Source organism: Malaclemys terrapin, chromosome 15, assembly GCF_027887155.1.
Source record: "Malaclemys terrapin pileata isolate rMalTer1 chromosome 15, rMalTer1.hap1, whole genome shotgun sequence".
NCBI lineage: Eukaryota > Metazoa > Chordata > Testudines > Emydidae > Malaclemys > Malaclemys terrapin.
In genome coordinates, this window is record NC_071519.1 from 23,333,994 (window position 1) to 23,361,315 (window position 27,322).

The window sequence follows — 27,322 nt, forward strand, 5'->3', positions numbered from 1 at the left end:
TGGTTACCAGAACCACTAGCAGTCAATAAACTCTCTCAACCTTAGTTCAAGCAGGGACCATCTGTTTTGTACAACACTTAACTCAATGGGGTCCTGTTCCATGACTATAGTCATACAAATAACAAACCATATTCAGAACTAATGTCCTCTTCACATCTTTTAGGCTGGACTCACTGGACCTGTGGATATGCCAGTTCTTTTGCCGGGGTTGCCTGAGTTTTCCTTATCTTCTGCGCAAGATCCCATCTCCCAGGTACAATAGCACGTATGACTGTATATGTTGATTTAAAGGCGTGGAAATCAGTTCTTTATGCAGTACGTTTAAAAAGACTTCCTGCGTTATGCTTTAAACATTCGTGTGGTGCAGAGGATATCTGTATAGTGAGAGTGACTTCAGCTGACCTAACAAAATCACCATTTAGGTAGCCATATTCCATCCAGATTTCAAAGCTCTTCTAGAGAGACCTTCAAACAGGGAGAAGGGTTTGTTTCAAGCTTAGTATATCTGGAGCCTATCCTGGTTTTTGCTTACCTTTTGCTGCCTAAATTACTGGAAGTAATATATGAAATCCTTTGTAATTCCTAGAATAGATCTACCACTCATTAAAACCCTCTTTGCCTTTTATTGCCCATTTTTCATCCAGCCGTTAGGGCTAATTGGGGAGCATAGAACAACTGCCTTTCAGGGTCGAGTGAAATCTGACTCTACAGCACTAGTTCAAATGCAGACCTCACATTCTGAAAAGGCTTTAAAGGTATCATCAACTTTTTTTTGTACGAGGGCCGGAAGGAATCATCTGTCACCCTCAAGAAATCCTGACTATCAGGCAAAGAAAATAATATTTCCTCACAACTGAAAAGTCCTGAGATCTCAGAGACTGTTTTTCACTTTTAGGTTCATAAGCATTTCTATACAGAGCCCTTCTCTTTCAGGGCAAAAATTTTCCCCTACCTCCTGTATGTTCTCTTTGTAAGTGTTTCATTTTTGCCTCACATTGGTACTTAAAATACAAGGAGAGTCTTGTTAATAACCGGACTGTGATACCCTTACTCCATAAGTATCCCCACTGATTTTATTGGGACTTTCAACATAAAAGGTATCCCAATCTGACCCTAAGCTTGCAAGCGCCTATCAGTGGCTTGAGTGCACGTTGCAAAGGTTGCACTTCTCAGCTAATGCCCCCAAACTCCTTCCTTTTTTTTCTCTCTGTTATTTGGAAACGTGTGCCGTAGAACACTGGGTTCATAATTTGTGTCATACGTGCAAGCGTTGGATACCAAGTGTGGTGATCTGCCACCACGCTAACTTTTGCTCTCGTGGCTTGTTCCAAAGCCCATTGCAGTCAGTGGGAGACTTTCCACCAACTTCAATGAGCTGTAGACCAGTCCTTGGGCTCTTCATGTTAGTAGGATAACTTCATGATCTGGGTATGTAAGGTTTGAACAGACACACACTATTTGCCTTGTGCCTGCCTCCATTTCATCCTAGTGGAGAGGGCAGAGGACTGTGTGTCAGGAAACCTGAGTTTTAATCCTGGCTTTGCCACTGATTTGTGCAATCTTGGGCAACGCACTTCTCTGGGCCTGGTTCCCCTCCCATCCCTTGCCTGTTGAGACTTTAAGCAGGGACTGCCTCTTACTTTGTGTTTGTGCAGTGCCTGGCACCGTAGGCCCTGGCCCTAGGTTAGGCCCCTCAAGCACTATTGTAATGCAAATAATATCATCCCTTAGATTGTAAACTCTCTGAGAGGGAAACTGTCTTTTTGTTCTGTGTTTGTACAGCGCCTAGCACAGTGGGTCCTGGTCTGTGACTGGGCTCTAGAGGTGCTACCACAATGCAACTAATACAGAAGAAAGAGAACAGAATAAAGGGGAAAGGAGAACGAAAGAGAAATGGAAGAGGAAAGGCAGAAAGAGAAAAGGCCTGGGGGGGGAGAAATCGAGGTAAATAAAAAGTGAGAGGGAACTGATAACATTTAAATGAATCCTAGGTTTTGTAGGGTTTTTTTATTTTGAATCACTCGATGCAGTGTGCTTGCCATCCAATTCCATCCCAAACACCCTAGACTGAAAATAAAGTGCTACTCAATAGGCAGGAGAAGTTGGCATTTCATTCACTGACTGTTCTGATAGCAGCTGCTAATTATTCCAGTGTTGTTCCTCCCCGCCCCACTGGAATTATTTGAAACAGACTAGTCCCAACTCCCCCATTCACTTATATATGTCGGTATCCTACTGAAAGTTCAATAGGATCCCATTTAAATTGCTCTCGCCTTCCCCTGGCGTCTCCCCTCTCCATTTTGCTGATGATACAGCCGCACGGCAGGGAAGACAGGCTACAGCATCTTGTGCTAACGTAAACAACAACGTCCAACTGAAATAGGGAGAGAAAAATTACTTGCTTGTACTCCTGCGCTCTTGACAAGAGCTGTGTTTTTCCCTCCATCTACTGCATTCAGTTTTCTCCTGACTTCAGTGGACAGGTTACAGAACTAATCTCTCACGCACTTTGAGCCTGCTGTATAACACAACCAACCACTAAAGACATGGGGGTGGGGAGACAGGAGAGAGGAAGAAGGAACATGCAGCGAATGCAATTAGCTTGGGACAGTAGGATGATGGAGGGAAGCAAAGAGCCATATGCATAGTCCTAAAGCACTGGAATTCCCCCCGCCAATGAATCCTGCGCCTCCCAGGGCCTCCGTTGTTCTCCTTTCGGCAGCTAAAGGCTGGGAGATGTGGATTTAAAAAAATCTACAGATGCATTGCAAGCCCTTGAACTGCATCTTCGGCACAGAAAGTGCTTTGTAATATTTTTTTTTTCTCTGCCTTCTGCAAAGCTCAAAGAATCCTGTAGCTGGAAACTACTAAAGATTTTCCGATAATTAGAAGATGGGCCATAATCAGACCCGGCCTAAAAGCTGGTGCAACCCCTGTGGATTTCCAGGGCATAACTGGGTCCTGAGTTTTGGTGGTGGCGATCTTTTAGTTTTTGTTTTGTTTGTTTGTTTTTTTTTATCTCCACTTTTCTAGCATCAGAGTAAATACGTTCTCAACGCCCTCTTAAGGCTTTCACTCCCAGTACTGAGTAATCTTTATTAAATAAGTTTCTCTTGACCCCATAACAGCCAAGCTGATCACAGTGAAGCCAGCAGGTTCTGAGCTCCCAATTTCGCCACTCAAGCGAGGTCAGTATCTGAATCCTAGGCTCTGACGGACCAGGAAAGAACACCTAACTAGCTATATTTACATCCTTTGGAGATGGGATGAGAATGACTACAGAAATGTAGCATCTAAGACTTCAGAGCAGTCCCTCTGCTGCACACCATGGCCACTTGGAACGTCCTTGCAATAGTAAGGCTAGAACTTGGATCGTCCTACTGTAAAAGCACAGACCCCTGCCCCTTGAGCTAAAAGAAACTCTCTTTGAGCACTATAAAGCCTATGACACACAGGTCAGCATCTTCTGATTCCATTCAGTAGAGGACAGTGACACTATATGTGAGAGGGAGAATGTGTATATATAATTGCACATACAATAGCCAGTTAGTTTTCTAATTAATATTTATATTACAATTAGAGCTGTACATTTAGGTCCCATGGAAACCTGAATACAGCCCCAAATTGCATTATTCAGATAAACACAAATATCTCAGTATCATTTTGTCCACAGGCTTTTTAAATGCCACAATGTCATATATGGGGCCAAAGATGACCCAAGAGTTAGTCTTGCTATGGGGACTGCACCATCTAGGTACAGAAATAGTGCCAGATCTTCTCTTCTCTCCATATTTTAAACTAGCTGCCATAAAGGAAGAGGATTTTATGTTGCAGTTTTATCCTCTTCTGTTATGTTTCTATCATCTCTCCCAATCGAAGGGAGCAATAGCTGGATGAGAGACCTCCAAGAACTTCTTATAGCTAGGTTATTGGAGTATTAGCATGGGGCACTCTTCCCTCTGAGTGTTGAACTTATTTTCCCAGCAAAAGATCAGGGCCACTGTGCTGCAGTTTGGATGAGACGTAGACTAAGTCGTCACTCATGCAGAACTGATCAAATAATGGAATTTCTGACCTGCAGAGATTTTAATATTTCCAAAGTTGTTTTCGTCCCCATTTGGGATGAGAAGTTTGAAATAGAAAAATGTTATTGAGGAGCGAAAAGTTCCATAAAAATTTGATTCGGAAACATCGATGTCGGAACATTCCTGCACCAAAATGCTTCATTATGGGTGAATGATCATTTTTGTCTGCCTGAGTTGCCCCATTGCTTTACGGGAGACAGCAGCAGCTCAACCACACGGAGAGACTGTGATGCATCATGGGAGATGCAGCCTGGCTGAGGAGAAGAGCATGTAGGGGAGAATGGGGTAATGGGAGACCTGGAACTACAACTCCTATAAGACACATGGTAGCTCAGGCAGACTCAGACCGTCAACCTGACATGAAATGTTTTGCTTCCATTTTTCCTGATGGGAAAATTCCCCCCAAATCTATCCCCACCCCCACCCCCCATATGGAAAACATTAATTTTGATGAAACCTCATTTTCGGATATGGGGAACAGGTTTGGCTTGAAATCTTTTGACCAGCCTTCTGCTGTGACACCTTGCATAAGAGCAGTGTTAGCCACAGAGATCTTCCACAATCCCAGCTTGGACCATTACTTTCTGGTTAGCTATTTCCCGCTGTGGTTTGGATTGGTAGTGATAGCTTCCTTTGCTTCCTGCCCTAAACCGTCGCTCATCATTGCTGTTATATATCAACATATGTGCAATGCGCCCAGCCATTTCATGGCATCGTCATCAGCCAGGTGGAGAGTCGGTAGCCAACAACCAAATAAGTCAGTGGGAACTCATCAAGGAGATGCGACGTAATCTGAAGTTGATTGCAGATGCATCACGGGTCAATATAAAAACCCCATTTAAAGAGATTGGCCACACAGTTGCCCTGTCCAGTTTGAAATCATTTCAGGGATGGCCACAGGTGCCTTGGCAGATCAAAACCTGGTGGACAGATAGTTGGGTCAATGATGAAAGAGTGATCAATGCCTGTCATCGCTGACCAGTGGTTGCATCAAGCACATTCCACTGTCATGTCATGTGGCACAAATTATCATAAAAGGCGTCTAGAAGACAGACGAGCAGGCGGGTGGTTGAAGTACAAAGGTGGGTCACTGGTATCGCAGATCTTGGCCAGCAGCATGACAAAAGCCTTCTCATGGCAAATACGGGGCGGTGCCATATTACTAAGTATCGGTAGCTGTGGCAACAGAGTTTCCCATAAAGTCCCAGTAAGAATACACATGGCTTTGTTCAGATCTACATCAACCAGCCTCATGTGAAACGAGCGACCCCAGACAGGAGCACAGTACTTTGCTGTTGAATAGCAGAGGGCAAGGGCTCATGTTCTAAGCATCCGGGCACTCGCACCCCAGGTTGAACCAGCCAATTTTCCGAGCAGGTTGTTCTGAGCGCTGACTTTGACTCCCGTCTTCCTCAAGTGGGTGCGGCATGTTAATGACCTAGCCCATGTCACACCAAGGTAAACCAGGTTTGGATCATGCTGCAGGCATGAATCCTGGTCATGTGCCTTCTGACTGCCACCCCAAGGTATCCCCATCCTTTGACTTTCAAGCCATTGGACTGGGGTGTCGAATTCTTCAGCTTAATGTTGAGGGCCAGTCAACAGCTAAACACATTAGGCCATTGCTGCTGATAATCTGTTGCCATCTCCTGCTCCAGAGGTGGCTGCATTTTGGTGGTGATGAAGCGATCCTTGTGTTCAGGATGCATTTCATTTGGGATGAAAGGCACTGTGCAAATAGTCTACTAATATAGACTCCCAGCTGGGAGTCATCAACATCAATGGAGCTACACTAATTAACCCCAGCTGAGTATATGATTCCATTGAGTTCAATAGTGCTGATTTACACCATCTGGGGATCTGTTCTGTTGTTGGTAGAGTGCTGGTGCCTTCTGAAATCAGGTTTCTAAGGATTAAAAAAAAATCATAATATTACAAATAGCTCTAGAGGCAACTTTCATAGCGCTTCTCAGGGCAGTTCCTCACTCGAGCTGAAGTGCTTGCTCAGAATTTATAGAGCTTTACAAAGGAGGGCAAGTATCATCATTCCAGTTTCCAGATAGGGAAACTGAGGCAAGAGGTCTATGTGGTGATTCACACTAGGAAGCGAGTAATAAACATAGGGGGATGAGACCTTTCTTTCCTTCTCCTTACTTTGACCACCATTCTCTCCAAGGGCTAGGAGACCACAGGTGCTGTGTTCCCTAGAAAGGAGTATAAATATACAGGGAGAAAGAGTGCCTGGCACATCTCACCACCAAGCGGTGGAGTATGCACAGGGCAGTGAATATCACTCTATCTCCTCAGCCCCTTTCTCTGCAGTTTCCTTGGCCATGGGCCAGATCCTTCCTCACACGTCCACTCCCTGTGGGCTTGTTGCTTCTATGTAATCCCTGAATAAATATACATCTAATCAACTGGAAAGCATGAAACAGAAGCAGCGAACAACAATAGAGAACTCTCTTGGGATTAGCCATCAAAATTTGCCATCCTCTCAGCGTCATGCCCTGCAGGGCAAGGTGGGCTGCCAGACAGAAGGTGTCGGTGGTGATCCCTGTCCTTACCTCTATAATGATGCTGAAAGATGGACCCTGGATCCCAGCACTCCTGCACTTCAGATCTAAAGCCAAGCCTCTTTAAGACAACCGACAAAACGAAGGGCCTTGTGGAGTCAACAGGGCTGTGGGCTCTCAGGAGCTGCTCAGCGTTTTGACAGAACAAGCCCTATAGATCTGGCACCGGCGATGTCCATAGCAAAACTCCCATTGACGTCACTGGGGCCAGGACGTCACCCCGGATCAAAACTGCCCAAAACTTTGGGAGAGTTCAGCTCCCCCAAGGGCTCTACAAATACTCCCTTATTCAACCTCATATCCCATCCTGGGAGGCAAGTTGGGAAGTATTATCATTCCCATTTCACCTACGGGAAGGATGGTAGTAAGAGGCAAGTGAAATTCCTTCGCCCCTGAGGGTTAGCCCTAGGGCTGGCCAGAAAACAATTCTGTTTTGCAAGCAATTTTGAGGATTCAAAACTGGTTTTGCAGTCTGATGTAGAATGAAACTGAGACCTTGCCAAAAAATGTGGAGAGGGACGCAGAGATCTCCTCCCCCTCATCCCACCCCCAGAATAGCTAATAATGGTCAGGGCACTCATCTGAGATGTGGGAAGCCAGGTCCAAGTCCCTGCCCTACCTAATTTGGAGGAAGGATGATATCAGTCTCTGACATCAGTGCCTTAACCACCAGCCTATTGGCTATTCTGGTGTGCGTGTGTGTTTTTTGGTTTCTCTCGCGCACCTTCCTGTCCCCCCGGGGGCGGGGGTCTCTGGTTTTGACAAATAATTCCATCCTGGACCTGAGAGACCTCCCCCAGTGTGTGTGTGTGTTTGGGTTTTTTGGTCCAAATTGAGACATTTCCATGAAACATTTTGGTTTCGATGAAAGAAGCATTTTTTGATGGAAAAAACTTGTCTCCCCCCCACGCCCCCAAAAACCAACAACAGCCTGCATAGTGCTCCTACATCTCTTGAGGTCATCAAAATAAAATGTAAATGGGACTAGGTGGCACAGAGACCGTGTAGTGCTCTACACAAGGGGGAAACTCTGCCAGAGAGGTTAGGCAGCCAACCCACCAGTCTCTGAGACACGTTGAGAACCCTGCTCCAAATTGGTGCTCCAGTCATGTCGCTTGCTTCTTATAAGTAAGCAATGGAGAAGAGGCCTTGCTGGCCCATACTCTGTGCGCCCTCTCTTTCAGCCTCTGGTACTTCAAAGATCATCATGTCCCTGAACGCTTGATTCATCATCAGTTAAATTTTAATGGAATATAATGATATGTGCTCAGTGCTACAGCTGCTAGTTCCTGGGTTTTTTGTTTTTTTTTAATCTCTGAAGCATTCCTTACAGCGCATTCCACTGGGGCTCCTTCTTAAGAGAGCCTGCAGTCCTGGCCTGCATGCATAATGCATTGCAGAGTTGTGTGTTAAGGACACAGAGAGAGAGAGAGAGAGAGAGACCCATTCCAATAAGGTATAAATCTATAGCCAGAGTGAGGGTGCTGACCCAGTGTCCTTTAATACATGGCCTGATTGTGTTTAATGTGCTTGGCTCTAATCACTCTGTAAACAGAAGTGATTTTGCTGACTTTGAGCTGGGGAAGCAATAACCAAGAAGGGAGACAGGATTCAGCAAACACTCAGAAATCCTGTTGGAAAGGGCTGGGGAAGTGCCATGGGCTTTGTGGCAAATGACCTTCCTGGCGATTAAGGGCAAATTAAATGGAAGCCCCAGCTCCATTTCTCTTTCCCTGTGTTCCTCCCTACCCCCTCATTAGTCTTCCATTCTCCTCTACCAGTGCATGCTCTTCCTTTCATACGACCCATTGCACTTGCATAGAACATTAGATGTCCTGTAGGGGACAAACCAACTTTTGTATAAATAACACACATGGAGAGCTGGGACTCGAACCCTGGTTGTTCTGCTCCAAAACACAGGCCTTGGTCATAGCTAACTGTAGTACGTGGTCCTTTATCTCTCTGTGTGGCAGCCACGGGAGAGCAACGTCATACTCAGTCGTAACCTAAAACCTAGTCCATTATGGGTCTGGTTTTCAAAGGCTGCAGCTCCTGTGGACATCAGCTGGGGCTGTGGGTGATTAGCAGCTCTTAAAAACCAGGCTCTGTAGAGCAAATTTTGAAGGACTCAGCACCCACAATCAGGACCAGATTTTCAAAAGCTCCCAGGAGAGCGACCGTTGTGCTGATCCTAGAAATGTAGGGCTGGAAGGGACCTCAAGACCATCCCCCGGTGCTGAGGCAGCATTCAGGATGAAGAATTAAGTATAATTATGGTCAGATTTTTCAGAAGACCCAGTAACCAGCCTCCTTTCAAAGCTGTTTCTGGTACAGAGGAGGGGACTGGCTCCTTGATCCATGCCCTCCAAGGCTAGCACTCCATGAACTGCCCATCATGGCCCAAATGCCAGTGGGTTGCAATGGAACCAGGAAACAGCAGCTGATGTGAGTATCTCTGTGCTAACACCAAGATAGGCCTAAACTGCCTCTCAGATTGGGAGTTGGAATGCCCAACAGTATGTGGATTTGGGGAAGAGTAAGGGGGCTGGTTTAACCCATTGGAGAGATGAAGGCCCTTGCAAAATGAAGGTCTGGATCTGGGTTCAGCTTCCAACTTTCCCCTTCAAAAAGCTCAGAGGTGCTTGGATGAGGCAGCAAAAGTTCCCAGTGCAGGTTGGCACCCAACGCTGCATGTTGGAGTATGTCTACAGTGCAGTTACGGGGTGTGATGGCAGCACGTGTAAACATACCCAAGCTAGATGTAATCTGCCTATCTCGCGTACCTATAGCAGTGAAGCCGCGACTGCATGCATAATTACTCACAGGGCTAACCCATGCTGAAGTGTCTACTGCCCGGGCTTCACGGCTTTGATACCTGACCTGGCTAGATTAAAGCTAGACTGGGTATGTCTCCTCAAGCTGCAATCACAATCATGGTTGCAGAGTAGACATACCCTTAGTTCTGGGCTGCAAACTGCCCAGGACTGGGCTCCCTGAGAGATGGAACAGTAACATTCACAGAACGGTGATTTTCAATAAGTCTTGGAACATCAGGGAAGTTCTGGAGGACTGGAACAAAGCTCATGTTGTACCACTGTTTAAAAAGGGTAAATGGGGTGACCTGGGTAATTATAGGCCTGTTAGTCTGACATTGATCCCGGCAAGATAATGGAGCGGGTGATTTGGGACTCAATTTATGAAGAATTAAAAGAGGGTGATGTAATTAATGCCAATCAACATGGTTTTATGGAAAATAGATCCTGTCAAATTAACTTGATATCTTTTTTTTTAATTATTATTTTATTTTTTATGAGATTACAATTTGGTTGATAAAAGTAATAGTGGGGATGTAATACACTTAGACTTCTGTAAGGTGTTTGACTTAGTACTGTGTGACATTTTGACTAAAAAAAAACTCGAATGATCTACAATTAACATGGCACACATTAAATGGCTTAAAAGCTGGCTAACTGCTAGGTCTCAAAATGCAATTATAAATGGGGAATCATCATCAAGCGGATGTGTTTTTAGAGGAGTCCCGCAGGGATCAGTTCTTGGCCTGTTGCTATTTGACATTTTTATCAATGACCTGGAAGAAAACATAAAATCATCACTAGGGTTACCATACGTCCTCTTTTTCCCGGACATGTCCGGCTTTTCGGCAGTCAAACCCCCGTCCGGGGGGAATTGCCAAAAAGCAGAACATGTCCGGGAAAATGGCGGCTCTGTTTAAGAGCCCGGCTGCCTGAACGCTACCGGCTTCGGGCAGCCCCGTGCCTGGAGACCCTGCGCCGCCGGAGCCCGGGAGGGGAAGTGCCCGGCTGGGGGCGCAGGGTCTGGAGGCACGGGGCTGCCCGAAGCCGGTAGCTCTCGGGCAGCCCGGCTCTTAAATAGAGCCGCGGGGACTGGAGCCTCCAGCCCCCGGGGCTGTGTGTAACTGACACACAGAGCCCCAGCCGCTGGAGGCTCTGTTTAAGAGCCGGGCTGCCCGAGCGCTACCGGCTTCGGGCAGCCCCGTGCCTACAGACCCTGCGCTGCCAGCGCCCGGGAGGGGAAGTGCCCGGCTGGGGGCGCAGGGTCCAGAGGCACGGGGCTGCCCGAAGCCGGTAGCGCTTGGGCAGCCCGGCTCTTAAACAGAGCGGGGGCGGCTGGAGCCTCCAGACCCCGGGGCTCTGTGTAACTGACCCAGTGTCAGTTACACAGAGACAAAGAGGAGAAAAGCCTCCAGCCCCCGGGGCTCTGTGTAACTGACACAGTGTCAGTTACACAGAGCCCCAGCCGCTGGAGGCTCTGTTTAAGAACTGGGCTGCCCGAGAGCTACCGGCTTCGGGCAGCCCCCTTGCCTCCGGACCCTGCGCCCCCAGCCGGGCACTTCCCCTCCCGGGCTCCGGCGGCGCAGGGTCTGGAGGCACGGGGGCTGCCCAAAGCCGGTAGCGCTGGGGCAGTCCGGCTCTTAAACAGAGCCTAAGAGGAGCAGAGCCTCCAGCTATGGAGGCTCTGCTCCTCTTCGGCTCTGTGTAACTTATACAGTGTATAAGAGTAACTTATACAGTGTTACGCAGAGCCGCCGGAGCCCTGGAGGGGAAGTGCCCGGCTGGGGGCACAGGGTCCGGAGGCAAGGGGGCTGCCCAAAGCCCGAGCGCTACCGGCTTCACGGTTTGCTGGGCAGCCTCCAGACCCTGCGCCCCCGGCTGGGCGCTTCCCCTCCCGGGCACCAGCTGCGCTGGGGAAGCGCCGGCTGGGGGCGCAGGGTCTGGGGGCTGCCCGGGAAACCGTGATGCTGGTAGCACTGGGGCAGCCCTTTCCCCCTGGCTGGGAGTGGGAGGGAGGAGGGGGCGGAGTTAGGGTGGGGGAAGGGGCGGAGTTGGGGCGGGGCTAGGGGTGGGGAAATGGGCGGGGCCATGGCCCGTGGAGGGTCCTCTTTTTTTATTTATGAGATATGGTAACCCTAATCATCACTGATAAAGTTTGCAGATGAGGCAAAAATTAGGAGGAGTGGTAAATCATGAAGAGGACAGGTCACTGATACAGAATGATCTGAATCGCTTGGTAAACTAGGTATAAGCAAACAATATGTGTTTTAATATGACTAAATGTATACATCTAGGAGCAAAGAATGTAGGCCATACTTATAGGCTGAGGGACTATATCCTGGGAAGCAAAAATTGGGGGTGAGGGTGAATGATCAGCTGAACGTGAGATCCCAGTGCGATGCTTTGGGCCAAAAGAGCTAATGTAATCCTGGGATGTGTAAACGGGAAACAAAAGCAGGAGTAGAGAGGTTATTTTCCCTCTATCTCGCACTGGTGTGATGGCTGCTGGAATCCTGTGGCCACGTCTGGTGCCCGCAATTCAAGAAGGATGTTGCTAAATTGGGGAGGGTTCAGAGAAGAGCTCCAGAAATGATCAAAGGATTAGAAAACCTGCCTTATTGTGATAAACTCAAGGAGTTCAATCTATTTAGCTTAACAAAGAGAAGGCGAAGGGGCAACTTGATGGGGAACAAATATTTAATAATGGGCTTTTCAATCTAGCAGAGAAAGGTATAACGCGAGTTGAAGCTAGACAAACTCAGACTAGAAAAAGGGCATACATTTTTAACGGTGAGAGTAATTAACCATTGGAGTAATTTATCCAGGGTTGTGGTGGATTTTCTGTCACTGACAATTTTTCAATCAAGAGTGGATGTTTTTGTAAAAGCGCTGCTCTAGGGATTATTTCAGGAAGTTGTCTGGCCTATGCTATGTAGGAGGTCAGACTAGATGATTGCAGTGGTCCCTTCTGGCCTTGGAATCTATGAATCTGTGAAACCTATGAACTTTTCTGAGCATGGTGCCTGGATTGGTCGGAATGTCACCCGGAGGTTCTGAACAGCCCGTATGGTAGAGTTTGCCCAGCCTAGCATGATGCCCAGGGTTCGATGCTTCCCGTGTCTCTGTGGTATGAGGAGCTATCACAATCTCTTCATCACCGTGCCTGAGCACGTCATTCCATCATGACGCACCTCGAGAGCAGCTGCTGCGTTCATTTGCTACCCACAGGACAGTGCAGGCTCTGTGGCTGCGAGAATGCCTTGGCAGTGATGTATTTACTACAATTACCAGCTCTCTTCCCAAAGGAGGGAAAAAAAAGATGAATAATATGTTTTGAAGGAGTCATGGCGTGAAGGCAAGAGAGGAGCTTGAGCCTGAACTTATGAATAACTTATAGGCTTCCTTCCTTCATGCAGTCACTCCATTTGGGCTTATCTTTCTGATTTGTAGGAGGCGTCATTAAAAGAACAAAACTCGCCGTCCGTGTACATTGTGTTTGGCCGTGTGTACCTGTGTGCTTTTGTCAGTGTGTCCTGATATGCACGTGCTTTTGTGCATGCAATCAGGTGTGTATTTGTACCTGTAGTTGCATGTTTGTGCGCAGGAATGCGTGCATTCAAAGGTGTGCAGATTTTTGGATGCATAGGTGTGTTTGTGTATGCATACACGTTTGTGTGGCAGTATGCATGACATTTGGCTGTCTGAATTAGGTACTTATCTGGCCGGCACTAGTGTAGTATCTGAGCACCGCACAATCTTTATCCTCACAGCACCCCTGTAAGGTAGGGCTGTGCGATTATCCCTAATTCCCAGTTGGGAAACGAAATGACTCACCCAACATCACAGGGGTGTGTGTGGAAGGGTGGCAAAGACCAGAGCTACAAAAGAACTCAGCACCCAACTGCTCCCCTGGTTTTCAGTGGGGACAAGGGTGGGAAGTCTCAGCGGGAAGTGCTGGGAGCTCACCCCTTTTGTTAATCTGACCATACAGCACAGTGGATATCACTCTGGTGCATATGGTTGGCTCCATCTCCCCACGCTCGGCGTGCTTAGCCTATTGGGTTTCACTCATGATTTCATCCCCGTATTTTCTGCTGAACTGGTTGCCTGCTGTTTTCCTTCTATCTTGCATAGAGGTGGTGGGAACTTGGAAATTTCCAACACTCTGGGAAATGTGTTTTCATTCCAATTTTTAAAATATTGCATTTTTTGGGGCCCTTTGAGATGTTCTGTTTGGCTCAGATCTCAATGTTTCATTGCAATTTGGCTTTTTATTGTACATTACAACATAAAACAAATGGTGAAATGAGAAGTTGTTTGGAAACGAAGGAAGTTTTTGACCTCCTCGAAATGCTTTGTTCTAAATTTTCTAAATAAAATGCCATTGAAGTTGACGTGTTCCAGCAGGGAGCTTCAATTTCAACAGACGGCATTTGCCAACAGAAAAAAAGGCTCCACTGGAATAATTTTTGCCCAGCTCTAATTTTGTCTCATTCAGTCATGTAGTGCAGCGGGGGTCTTCACGGCGCAGGGAAAGGGGGCTGGGTGTTTGCACTCATCATACTGAACCACAATAAAGAGCAGGATGAACTACCCTTCTCCCCACTCCTGCCTTGCTTCTCACTCCCTTCCAGGAGCTGGCACCTGAATAAGGCTTTTCACAAAGCAGGGTGCTGCCGCTTGTCCATTACTCATGCAATAAGAGGGTGCAAGTCACCATTAGGAGAAACAGTGTAGACTTGTGCTCTATACAGGAGCCGGATCTGTTGTTCTGGAAGCCAGACAACAGTTCCCAAGGCACTGGACTGGGACTCCAGAGATCTGGGTTTAATTCCTGGCTCTGCCCCGGATTCCCCATGTGACTTTGAGCAAGTCACTCAGGGTATGGTTATACTGCATTGTAAACCTGGGTCTGTGGAACCTGGCATTATGGACTCATGGTTTCCAAGCCCGTGGTTGAGTAGCCACACTGCATTGTACACCTGGGTTTACAATTGCTGGGCCCAAGTCTCACAGACATGCTAATGTGTCCATACAGCACTACGCAGATCTTCTGACTCAGGTCTTCGGGTTGAGCTGCGTCCACACTGCAAAAGGACAGGCTTTGGAGCCAAGTCACAAAGGGTCCTGAGTGCTTGCTGACCTGTGTCAGACTGATTCGTGTGTGGACGGAACTAGGGTTTGGGGTCAAACCTGAGGTAGAGCCCAGGCTCAGTGTGGACTGTAGACATACCCTAATTCTCAGCCTCTGTTTCACCATCTGTAAAATGGGAGATAACCTCCTTGTTCTCCCACACATTGTCTGTCTTGTCTATATAGATTGTAAGTACTTCTGGGAGGGACTATCCTCTATGTATCCAAAACACTTGGCATGATGGGGCCTTGATCCTTGCTTGATCCTTGCTTGGACCCATAGGTGCTACTGTAGTAACCCTCACTCTGGCACTGGGGCCAGCTGCCTGGGGACCACCCAAGCAGCAGCCGGTGAGGCTGGCCCCAGGGCTGCTCCAGCAGCGGCCAGTGTGGCTATCCCCGGAGCCAGCTGCTTGGGCAGCCCTGGGGTCAGCCACGCTGGCCGGTACAGAAGTGTGGAATCCGTTACTTCCGCGACCTCTGCGACAAACACGCAGCACTACCTATAGTTTATTATGATAAGTAGTAAGTATTTGGTAATTTTCTATATTATTTATGGTCCTGGTACGATTTGGGGGTTTTCCCTTATAAACTTCTAAAAATTTAAAATGATCCTTTTTGTCCTGGTTTGCCTTTGCCTTTTCTCACAGTTAGCCTAGCCTACAGGGTCATCGCACGACTGTGATACAAAAAATAATTCTATACATGTGTATATGTAGAGGCAGTCAACACGTTACTGGCAGGAAGATTGGCCATTGGAAAATGCCTTTTTGTCAAAATCGAAGCTTTCTGCAGACCTGTGTTGATTTTTGATGAAGTTTCATTTAAAAAAAAAATGAAACAAAGCATTTCGGTAAGGTTAAAATGTTTGATAATGTTCAAGATTTTTTGGACCAGAACATTTGGATGTTTTCTTTTGAAACCGCTTTTCATTTAGAAATGTATTTTACTTTATATGATAAAATAATTATTTTTAAAAAGTAGAAATCAATTTTTTTTTATTAGCCTGAAATTAATGTTTTCCCCTGAAAACTTTGTTTCATGGGAAATTTCAAAATTGGACATTTCATCATGTCCTGCGAAATGGAAATTCTGCTTTCCGTACAGCTCCCTGTGTGTCTTTCTCTCTCTTTATTAATACGTAGCGTGTATTGTACTTGGAGTGAACTCCTTCTCACCCATGACTCCATATCTCTTGGATGCAGCCCTGTTGTCTATGGGCTCATATTGGCACAACACGTAGATATGTAGGAGTGTAACAGATATTAGGCATTTATTGCTAGGCGTTCTGTTGAACATCACCTGCTGTTCAGCATGAAAAGTTGATGTTCCACAAAGCCATGAGAGCTCCAAGAGATCTGTTCTGGGATGTCGGGTAAATATACATGCTTAGAACAAGCACTGTGTGAATTAATAATGCATAGCCTCAATCCTTAGGAAGAGCAGCTATTGCATATGGCCCTGTTATAAACTGTTCTCTTTTCTTAGGCAAATATACAAATATGTTTAATTTTCTAAAGCATATAATGTAGGTAATTAAGTGGAATAATCCAAGCCACTCCAGTATATTAGTTGCCTACGTGAGCAGGGTCGACTCCAGAGGGGCTGTGAAGGGTGATATAAATTTCAAGTTAATAACTTATGTATGTGCTGAGGGCGAAGCAGGAAAAACAAAAAGAGAGCGGATGTAAGACGATAACACTAATACTACCCAGCACTCGCATAAATATCCAAAGGATCCACCTTGCAAAGGAGGTCACATCCTTTCCAGCTAATAGATGGGGAAACTGAGGCACGGGAGATATGATTTGCCCAAAGTCACCCAAGAAACCAGTGGCAGGACCAGGAATTGAGCCTAGCTTTCCTGATTAGTGCCCTGTCCACTAGGCCACATGGCCTGGACGTACACAGCTGAAGCAACATCTTCTGTCTTACTCCTCCCTTTCAGTTGTGTTCACACCCCTTTCAGTGGTAGTTTACAGGCTGCTGACACTCTCCCCCAAGCTGTATAGGAAGTACAGGAGTGGGTGAACTGGTTGCAATAGGAAAGTACCTTACCCTAACTGGGCAGTGTGCTAGACCACAATCTTCTCAGGCAGTTCTATCGGTTTGCTAGACAAAAGGCCTGATGCAACCCCCATTTAAGTCAATGGAAAGACCAAGATGGTGCTGAATCCAGTCCAAAGACATTGGCTGTACCACCCATCAGTTGCTCCCTCTGATTCACCATGGGCCTTGGGCAGTCCTAAACAAACCCCTGCAAAAAGCTCCTGATGGTTCTGTTAAAGGCCAGCAGTGGGGAGCTGTCAGAGGTTCTAGAGACTTTCTCCTCGAGGTCAGGGGCTTGAATCCAGGCCGTGGCTGGTGGGGAGCAGAGCCTTATTGCCCAGATGTGCAAAATATCTTGTTCCTTAGAAATGTTGCTCCGGCTACTGGTTTCAGTGGATCCCTTTGCTTCCAACAATTCCCCCTCCAGCACCTTGCCCCTCAGTCCTGCCGTGCATCATGGAACAAGGAGCATACGCGGGCTGCACTCTGCCTTTAACTGTCACTCTTGGTTCTTCTTGCTCCTTCCAAGACCTGCAACCCAAATCCCCTTTCAGGCTGCATCCGGCTCCCAGCATTTTTAGTTTGAGCTGTATAGTTCAAAGTGCTGGGAGAAGAGAAAGTTTAACCATTCGCTTTGTTCTTTGAATCCAGTGAAAGCCAAGTTTCAGGCCCAGCACCTGAGCAGGGCTGGAGTCATCATATCTGGGAAGGCCAGAGATGGGCATGATGTCTCTAGGGTCACAGTGTTCGTGGCAGCATCTGCCTGCCCTGTGGGACAGGTTCAGTCTACTAGAACAAGTCAGGACATTTCCATTGGAATGATTTTCAACTGGAAAATGCCCTTTTAGCACATTGGAAATTTTACATGGGAAAATTTTGATTTTGCTGAAAAATGTTGATTTTTTTCCATTGGGAAAAATGAAATGATGGCTCCCTGGCTGCTCAGTTAGAAGGCTCCTCTCAGTTTCACTTTCTCCCTGCCTAGAGCAGCAGGGAGGCTGGGAGTTGGGGTGCTCTGCCCTTGACTGCCTCCTGGAAGGCTCTTGTCAATTTCATTTTCAGACTGCATGGCAAAGGTGAAATTGACAAGAGCTTTCCAGGTGAGCAGCTGGCAAGCCAAAAAAAATTGGTTTCAATTCACCCTAAATGGAATCCATCAACATTTTTGTCCCATGAAAAACATTGAGGTTTTTATTTTTCACCCTGAATCAGGAGTATTTTCTTTACAAATCCTCAACCTTTTCCATGGGATGGAAATGTGGTTTTCCAGCCAGTTCTACTGTCTATGCTCCCCCATAGCTACCAGCTTCTGCTCAGGGGGAATATGGGCAAGGCCACAGGCAGGCACTGTGGGCTGATAAGTGCTGCCGAGTCATCCACCACCACCTACTTCCAGGGCACAATCCCAGGATGTGCTGAGTGCCCTGATCTTTTGCTGGGGTCTCTGGGGACATCTTGCAGGGTGTAGCTTCTGGAGCACAAGCAGCCAAATTATGGCTGTCTGCTCCACAGGAGTGTTGTGGTGGGAAGCGGGGTGGGATTAAGGATCTCTTCTACCCACTCTCCACCCCCATGCACCTGCATTGTAACATCCATCATTTGACCCCCTAGAACTCCCTGGCCAGGTGTCTCCTGGTCACATGACTTTTTTACAGCTAGGGTATGGCTCCACATACTCACCCTAGACGGGCTCAGTCCTACAAGGTACCAACTGCCCTTGACTCTCAGCAAAGCCAGAGAGGACTGAGAGATGCTCATCAGCTTACTGGAGCGCTCGGCTCCCTGCAGGATGAACCGCAGAAGCCATTTCCAGTAGCTAGCACCAGAGGGCTGCTCTGCAGAGACTATAGTTTTGATCATATTGAAACACACATTAACCATTCACAGATTAATAACTCTGCAAACAGAGCACATGTCTAGTGTGCTCTCTGGGCCATTCCAGCAGAGGGGCTAAGGATTGATTGAGCCACACCGACTGACTTCTCTGACCTTAATACGGGGGCCCACCCGGCCTGCTGTGAGACACATATAGTATATAGGGAAGCTGCCACTGCCCGTGATCTATCTAGGGGACCTCTACGGCTGCCTGTCAATCCATCACCTTTCACCAGTGTTAAATTTATTTAAAATGTAACAAACAAACAAACACACACTCCCTCCCCCGGTTATCCCTTAGCTCAGTGATTGGAACTGTGAGCTGTCCCTTCTCTAGGACATGTGTGATAGCTCAAAGCTTTGCCCTGCCAATTCTTCCCTAAGTAGAGACTCTCCAATAGGTGTCTACTAGCCAAGGGACCCAGTTATAGGTAGTGGTTGTGCAGGAATGGGCGGAAAGAACACACATGATTCTGCTTTGTTACCCTGGCCTCAATCGGGCGTTGATGTCAAAGGAGTTACACCCGTATACGACAGCAGTGAGACCAGCATGGGGCCCAGTATCTGCATCAGGAGTGACTGCGAGAAGAGAGAAGCTGTAGAGAGTTACTTAGTCTCTGTCCAATTACAGATGCAGCTATTGTTCTGGGATAAGGAGGACATGTCTCTGCCGTAACCAGTGTTTTAGTCCCCTGATGATGGCTCCCTTCATATGCCAGCAGGACTCATGCATTTGCATTCTAGTGTCTCTCTGAGCTTGTCTTATAGGGTTGCTGAAGTGTTCAGTGATCACTCAGCGCTTAAGCCCCTTGCAAGAACTCTGCTCTAATCAGCGTCTTGTCCCAAATGGCTCTTCATAACAACAACAATTCCCCACAGTGCCTCCCTGTCTTGGAAGCTCAGCCCTTAAAACCACACACCCTAATACCATATTTGTAGCTGCAAGTCTGGGATAAGCTGGGAAGCAAAGAGACTTCAGCTACAAGAAGCCCTTTTTTGCTTATTCACGTGCTGGCGTCTGGCTGCAAAAACCTTCTGGCACTTCAACCATCTACTTCCAATCCCAGACCGTAGGCGCTCTCTCCTTTGGTTTAGCTGAGCCGTCAAAATGGACCTGATTTCCCATTTCCAGGCACTTTGCTGACTCATTTATATTAGCACAAAGTGCATGTAAAATGCTATCAGATGACAGTGGTAATATTTTGCACCCATTGGGGCAGTAAATGACTGCACAAGAGGCAGGCCTGGAAAGAATCAGATGAAGTGTGATGTATATTAGGCGTGGTGCCCAGCAGACCAAGAATGAATTGGTATTTAAATAAAATTAGAGGTGGTGGTATTTTGAAAGAGCTTCTCAGTATAGCGTGGTTCTGCTCAGAGATTCGCAACACATTGCCCAGAAAGTATGAATGCTTCAGAACCTGTGAGATTAGTGTGTTTTTTCTTTCAATTTTGCAAAACTCATGCAATTCCATGAAAAAAAAATAAGTGAATTTTCTTTTCATTTCTTTGCTTGCAGGTGCAACTGGTTTGAGTAAAAATTCAAAAGTAAGAACATGAGATTTTGAAATGTTCCTTTTCTTTTTAATGCACAACCCAACACTTCACACAACTCCCCTTCTCATCTCTTCCCCTGACTCCTTAAAAAACAAAAAAACATATAAAATTAAAAAAAAAAAAAAAGAAACAAAACTACATCCAGCATAAAACTTTAGGGGTTGTGAAATATCCTGGAATAAGGACAAAACTGCAAGTATTTTGTCAGCAAATTTAGTGGGGGAAAATAAGAAAATGTGCTGGTTTCACTCAGCTCTAATCAGAAATGTTATGTGAAAAGGGTCGCATGTTAACGGCTTAGAATCCAGTTCCTTATCTGGAATAAATTGGCAGAGATCCATATGCCTTCAATACTGTTACACCCACTGAGGCTCTGGGGCCCTCTCTCTTGCTTGAATGCAATCAAGTCATCTCCACTTTGCTTACTGACCAAAACAAGAGTTTTGTATGGTCAGCATTGCCAATGTGACATTAGAAGAGTGAGCTAGATTCTGTTGTGCCTCACGCTTCCTCTGCAGAACTGCTGGCTCAGATCTGATTCTAAGCATCTCCATAGGAGGTGGTCACAGAAGAGAGAGAGAGAAACACAGCTGGATTGTCTGAGACTTCGCAGCCAAATCTCCTCTTGAATTGCAAAACGAACAGCTCAGATCTGGAAGTCTCTCAAGGAGAATAAATATGAAACCTCATCTTCCCCCGCCCCCCATCACCACTTTTGTGAGCATAATGCTGTTTAAGGGGCTGTGAGTCAGCCCAAGTGATATGAGATGTTCTTGCCACTAAGGAAAAGAGTGAGCATTCATTAAGAAATATTATTTTTATTTATTTATCATTTGTATTGCTTAAGAGCCTCTGTTAAGGGCCAAGACCCCCTTGTACAAACACAGAACAAGGAGATGGCCCCTGCCATTTGAAAAGCATTAAAGAACCCTTTCAATAGGAAATCTCTGTACCTTCTTGAAAGATTGTTGTTAAAGTACCACTAATCTCCACTGCCCCCCATGTAAAGCCTGATGAAGTATGGTCCATTATGGGACACAGGGTTGGGAAGCAGGTAGCCCCGGTCCTTATCCCGGTTTGGAAACTGACCTGCTGTCTGACTTTGGCCTGACTTCTGTTTCCTACTTTTTATCGGTCTTGTCTATTTAGATTGTAAGCTCTTCAGGGAGAGACTGTCCATTACTGTGTGTATGTACAGCACCTAGCACAAAGGGGCCCTAATCGCAGTTGGGGGGGCTTTAGGGGTTACTCTAGTACTAATAAAAAGAATAAAGCCAGAGTCACTCCATTCACGTCAGTTGAGTCTATCTGGCCCTCCTCGCTGTCGTAGCTGAGTACCTCAGGGTTTCTCCCAGCGTAACAGAGATCAGCATCTGGCCCTCCACGGCTGACTAAATCCTAAAGGCAGACTGGATTGCAGAAGCCCCGGGGCTTGGGATTTGCTGAGCATGTGGTACAGCATGTGAGATCACCTGCGGCACAGGAGATGCAAAAGCTCCTGTGAAGTCCTCGGTGTTAGTTCAGTGTAGTTGTTTATATTCTGGCTCCTCTAGGTGTTCTGCCCCCCCTTCCCTCCTCCACCACCACAAAAGGCCCTTCTCCTGTCCCACACAGCAATAAAAACCTCCAGCACTGCATCTCAGAGCCAGAGTCAATTGATTCAGGCGAGCAAGGCTTGGGCTGCGGGACTTAACATTGCTGTGTAGACGTTTGGGTTCGTACTTCATCTGAGGCCAAATGTCTACATTCCAATTTAGAGTCCGAGTCAGCAGAACAGGGCCAGCCATGGCAGTGCCCGGGACTCTTTTCTCGCAGGCAGCGATGTAGTCTGCGAGGGCCCTTGGAATCTGTGTGTCAGCACCTCCCACGATGCTCTTGAGCTTTGGCTGGACCAAGGCGTGGTGCTGCCGTTATCTTTGGGCTGGAGCAGAGGAGAGTGGTGAGGGTCCGTCTGTGTCACTCCTGCCTACTGGGAACGTGCTGCAGCGGACTCTAGCAGAGAGAGGGAAATGATCTATTTCTTAAGCACCAAGAACATACTCAGGCGTGTGCAGAACGTGAGTGACAAGACCGTCTCTGCTCCAACCCAGTTTGACAGCTTGTCTACCTGGGGAAGGGACCCGCTTAGCTATAGTAGGATACATTATTCTCCTCCAGCTATGCTGGAATAACTCCCCTGGTGGACACTATTCTGGAATAATTACTCCACTCCTGGAATAAATGCCAGCTTTGAGGCATAAATTCCAGACTAGTGCCTATCTGAGGAGTTATTCCAATAAAGCTATGCCAGTCAATTTCCCCATGTGATCAAACCACAGATAGGGCCCACTGGGAGGCCCAGGGGAAGGAGTTCGCTTGGAATGTTGATTACATCCTTGTGTTTCTACAGCCCCCATCACCATAGTGCCTGAACATCTCTCACGTTAGTGAATTTATCCTGAGAGTTAGGGAATAAGCCCCATTTTACAGAGGGGGGAAATTGAGGCACAGAGGGGTGGAGTAACTTGCACAAAGTACCACAGAGTCTATAGTAGAGCTGATAATTGAGTCCTTCTCCCCTGAATCGCAGGCCAGTGTCATAAGCATAAAGCCATCCTTCCCCTCTCTATTTATTCCTTGTCACTTCATTGCCTCTTGTATCAGGGGGTGGAGGCTGTCTTCCTCTGGCATGGGTAAGTGGGGGTTGGCATTGTGAAAGGAGCGTGTCTTCAGGAAAGAATAGAGGGTGAGGAGCTTGGCACACTGGGTTTGGGAAGCTCTTCCGTGCCAAGGGGGAAGGTGAGAGTAAGCACGTTAAGCACCGAGGAAACGACGCAGCATTGAGGCTAGTCTTATTGGCAGAGCAAAGGGGGAGCAGGGGACACAAGATCTGGGGCTGTGCGGGACCTCAAGGAGAAGGAATCCTAAGGATGAGAAGGTTAGACTGAGGGCAAGGAGGAACCAGTGGAAGGACAGAAGAGGGAAGTGACATCATCTGCTCAGGGAAGGGGGAGATCATCTCAGAAGCGACTCGGCCCTTGTCAGTTCCAGGGAGACAGGCATCCGCCTGACTACACTTGCAGCACAGCTGGCATTAATTGGCATGCTTACCACAGCCCCATTGTGCCAGGTGCTGTACATACATGGCTATTAAGAGATGGGCCTGCCCTGAAGAGCTTTGCTAAACTCAGGGTATGTCGTCAATGAAAAAAAGAAAAAGTGCTTAACTCTGGTTAGCTAACTCGGGTTAAACCCACAGTGAAGACATAGGGTACATCTATTCTGCAATGAGAGACCTGCAGTACAGCTGCAAACGACCCAGACTCACAGGTCTTGGGCTGCGGAGCTCAGAAATGCAGTGTAGACATTTGGGCTCTGGCTAGAGTGGCCCAGTCCCGGGTCAATTGACTGAGGCTCTGAGACTCAGGTTTTTATTTCAGTGTAGACATACCAATAGCCACTTGGCTTTTAACTGGGGTTGGCAGCTTGCCTTTAACCTCAGGCTCCTCTAGAGGCTTGAACTGGAGCTGCTGACCAGAGTGTCAAAGCCCAAGTGCCATGTCTGCACGCAGCATTTTAAACCAGCGTTTCTTGAAGCAGGGTCCAGATTCATAGGAGTGTTTTAGACAGGAATGAGGCAGGAAGAATTAGCTGGTGGCTATTTTTGAAACAACAAGGGGGTGTGTGTGGGAGGTATGCAGAGCTGTCCCTTGGGTATGGTGAATTGGGGTGACCGGTCTGGGCCCTGCGCTTTGGGGGACCCTGTGCTTCAGTGTACGTGTGTCATACCGGGGATCAGGCTGGCCCAGGGGATGGGGTTAGGGATTTGAGGGACCAGGCCAGCCTGGGGATTAGTGGGGAGCCCATACTGGCTGATTTGTCCAGAGCCCTGGACCTCCTTAGGGCCAGCCCTGGTGTGTGTGTGTGGTTGGTCTCGCTTCCTTAGGGAAGGAAAACAGGGGCAGACGAATGAAATTTTGGCCTCCTGTCTGAAAGTTTCACTGAGCAGAAAAATATCCCTTGAAGATGCCCGAGGAGCAGCTCCCAGCCCTCCTGCTTTCCCACTGCCCAGCGTGGAAAGGGGGGCGCTTAGACAGGGGCGTTGGACCAATGTCTAGAGTGGGCCACTCCACACATTGTTCCAGCGCTCCAGTTTCCACCTTGGCAGAGCTGACCTGGGGGTGCTGAGAGCCATTAAACCCGGAGTTCTCAAACTGGGGGTCAGGACCCCTGAGGGGGTCATGAGGTTATTACATGGGGGGTCATGAGCTGTCAGCCTCCACCTCAAACCCCGCTTTGCCTCTAGCATTTATAATGGTGTTAAATATATTAAAAAGTGTTTTTATATAATGGAGATATCCCATCTCCTAGAACTGGAAGGGACCTTGAAAGGTCATCAAGTCCAGCCCCCTACCTTCACTAGCAGGACCAAGTACTGATTTTGCCCCACATCCCCAAGTGGCCCCCTCAAGGATTGAACTCACAACCCTGGGTTTAGCAGGCCAATGCTCAAACCACTGAGCTATCCCTCCCCCCCCCTTTTTAATTTATAAGTGGGGGGGTCGCACTCAGAGGCTTGCTATGTGTAGGGTGACCAAATATTCCAATTTTATAGGGACAGTCCCGATTTTGGGGTCTTTTTCTTATATAGGCTCCTATTACCGCCCACCCCCGGCCCCAATTTTTCACATTTGCTGGCTAGTCACCCTAGCTATGTGAAAGGGATCACCAGTCCAAAAGTTTGAGAACCACTGCATTAAACCAAGCTGTAAACCCTGCCTATAATGGAAACCACTCCAAGGGCAGGGGGCGGCAGCACCCCCGTATCAGCCCCCCTGGGTTGAAGGACCCCAAGCCTAGCCCTGGCGTGTGTTCTTCCAACCCCGTAGGCACGTGTCTCTGTAGTCAGATGGCCCGATTGGCTGGGTGAATGATCCGTGTGTGTGTGTGGACGGGGGGGTGTAGCTCTGCCAATCCCTGGCTCGGAACCAATGGCTGCGCGGCGGAGGAGGGCTGGCCATGGCCGGCTTGCAGAACGTGCCTGCTACCCCAGTACGAGGGGAGATAATTACGGAGTGAGAAGCGTCCTTCGCGAGTGGGGGAGAAACGCTGGATTTAAACCTCTCCCCGCCAGCTTGAGAGCCACCGGGGAAGGGGAGCGAGGCGAGGGGGAGGCGGGGAAAAAAACAACAACGACAACAACGCTCCGAGAAGAAAACAAAAATGCACCGATCTATCTCTTGGGTGATCTTCGCTGGGCTGGCTGCGTTATTCCTCTTCCAAGGTAGGGCTTGCGCCGGCCGCGGATCTGGGGTGCGCGGCGCGCATCGCACTTCTGGGCAGGTAGGGGAGGGTGTTTAAAGCGGAGACTCCGGGCTGAGGCTGCCGGTTAGTGCCTGTGTCTGCAGGGAGGTGGGGATGCGGGGCTGCCTGGTGCATCACTCACCGGGGTGGGGGGTGTTCGGCGCACCCCTGTCTAGAGAGACCCCCATTGTCGCTCCGCCCGTATGGAGACACGTTGGGACACTGTCTAGCGCCCAGGCGCTGCCTGCCACAGTAGGGGGGAAAGGAAACTTGGATGATCGATTTCCAAACTTCCCCCGGTGCAAAAAAACCAACCGAGCGACCAAGCAGGGGGGGAGCTCCGTATGAACCCCAGAGAGCGGGGTCTGGGCGGAGATTTCCGCCACCCTGGCTGGATGAGTCAATCCGTAGCAGCTGCGGACAGATGCTTTGAGGGGGGGTAGAGGGGTTGGGGGGCTGCTTGGCTCAGTGGGGGCGCGGCGGGGGGGGGGGAGAACCTCTGCGAAAACTAAAGGGCTCCGCGGCGCGTCCGCCCCGCGCTGCGAAGTTCTCCGCGTGTTTCCGTACAGAGCGGCGGGGTCCCGGGAGAAGCTCCTGTCCCAGCCCCCGGCGCTGATGCATCTTCCTGGGCACGGCTGGGAAGGAAGCCCGGGGGGGCTGCGGGGCTGTAGCTCGCTGCTGTGGCATCTCTGCGCTGCCTGCACACTGATTGCATTGTATTATTAATAAGGACCGTCGCCTGCAGCACCCTTCACCTTCCGATCTGCCCGCTCCCCGCTTTGCTGTATTAGATTGAGCCGAGGACAGCAAAGTAACGCACCCACCCACCCCGGCCCCCAGTGGGTCCGGCAGCGTTTTGTCCTCTAGAGCCGAGCAACTTTATTCCACTAGGAAAGCGGCATCCAACAGGCTGCGAAAGGCTGGTGTGAGGATGGGGATGCTGGGTGGGGGGTGGGGGTGGAGTCAAGAGACGGTCCCTTCTGTCCCCCGTGTGTCTGGCTCGCTCTGTGTTTCCACTCGCAAGGTCATTCCATGCACTTGATTAAATACTTTGCTGGTAATCCGCTCTGCCCCTCCTGCTGGGGTCAATTGAGTTGATGAAGTCTTAATGCAGCCGTCCCCTTCGGGGGCGAGGGAGAGCCGTCCCCCTGGGGGGGTCTTAGCGCCTGCAATAAAGCCTACCGGGGGCACTTATTTAACCGCCCAGGCTGGGGCAAAGCGGGGGTTGCCTTTTAAAGAGGCTGCGGGCTGAGTTTTGCGAGGAAAAAGGGACCCAGCTGCTCTTCTCCCTCCCCCGCCAGTGTCGGTTTGCGTTTGATTCCTTGCAGCCCTGGGTTCCCGGAGGGAGCTGCCTTTTGCAGGTGGCATAAATGTGCCACTTTATTACATAATGCTGCACCCTGCTGCTGGGTCCCTCGGTCTGGCTATGCCCCTGCCCCGTGAGGGCAGGGCTGTTTGCAGGGGTCAACTTCAGAAAAATTCAGGGGGGAAGGGCACTGCTGAGTCAGCTGATATGTAAGACCATAAGAAGGCCTTATGGGGTCGGACTAATTGTCCATCTAGCCCAGTATCCTGTCTTCCAGCAGTGACCAATGCCTCGTGCTTCAGAGGGAATGAACAGACCAGGCAATTGACTGATCAGTCCCCTGTCACCCACTCCCAGCTTCTGGCAAAAAGATGTGATTATATTATATCCTGCCAAGTCTTGCCCCATAGCAAATGATACCCCTGGCCTATGGGTTACAATAAATCCCCCTCCCATCCTCTCTGCACTGGTTTGGGGCCTTACCCAGCATGCAAGGCACCAGGGAGGATTCTGGGTACCATGCACTGGGAATTCCCTAGCTCTGGGGCCCTGTGCATGGAGGTAGTTTTGAGGGGTGCTCTTGGATACTAAGGGTTGGTGTAAATCAGTGTAACTTCATTGACTTTATTGTGCATTTATGTCAGCAGA

General features: G+C 48.4%; 1 protein-coding gene across 2 annotated transcripts in view; it reads left to right on the forward strand.

Annotated features, from left to right (window-relative positions):
• Window positions 1-228: 228 nt before the first annotated feature.
• NTM (neurotrimin) overlaps window positions 229-27,322 on the forward strand; it is a 697,991-nt gene continuing 670,897 nt past the window's right edge. The window contains exon 1 of one of the 2 annotated variants that reach the window (XM_054005752.1): window positions 229-253. Coding sequence is in view for 1 of the 2 variants with exons in the window: in XM_054005744.1 (XP_053861719.1) it covers window positions 25,288-25,348 (61 nt within the window). In the remaining variant the exon portion in view is untranslated. Of the gene's footprint in view, window positions 254-25,091; window positions 25,349-27,322 lie in introns of those variants that run through there. The other variant, XM_054005744.1, reaches the window with a different exon arrangement.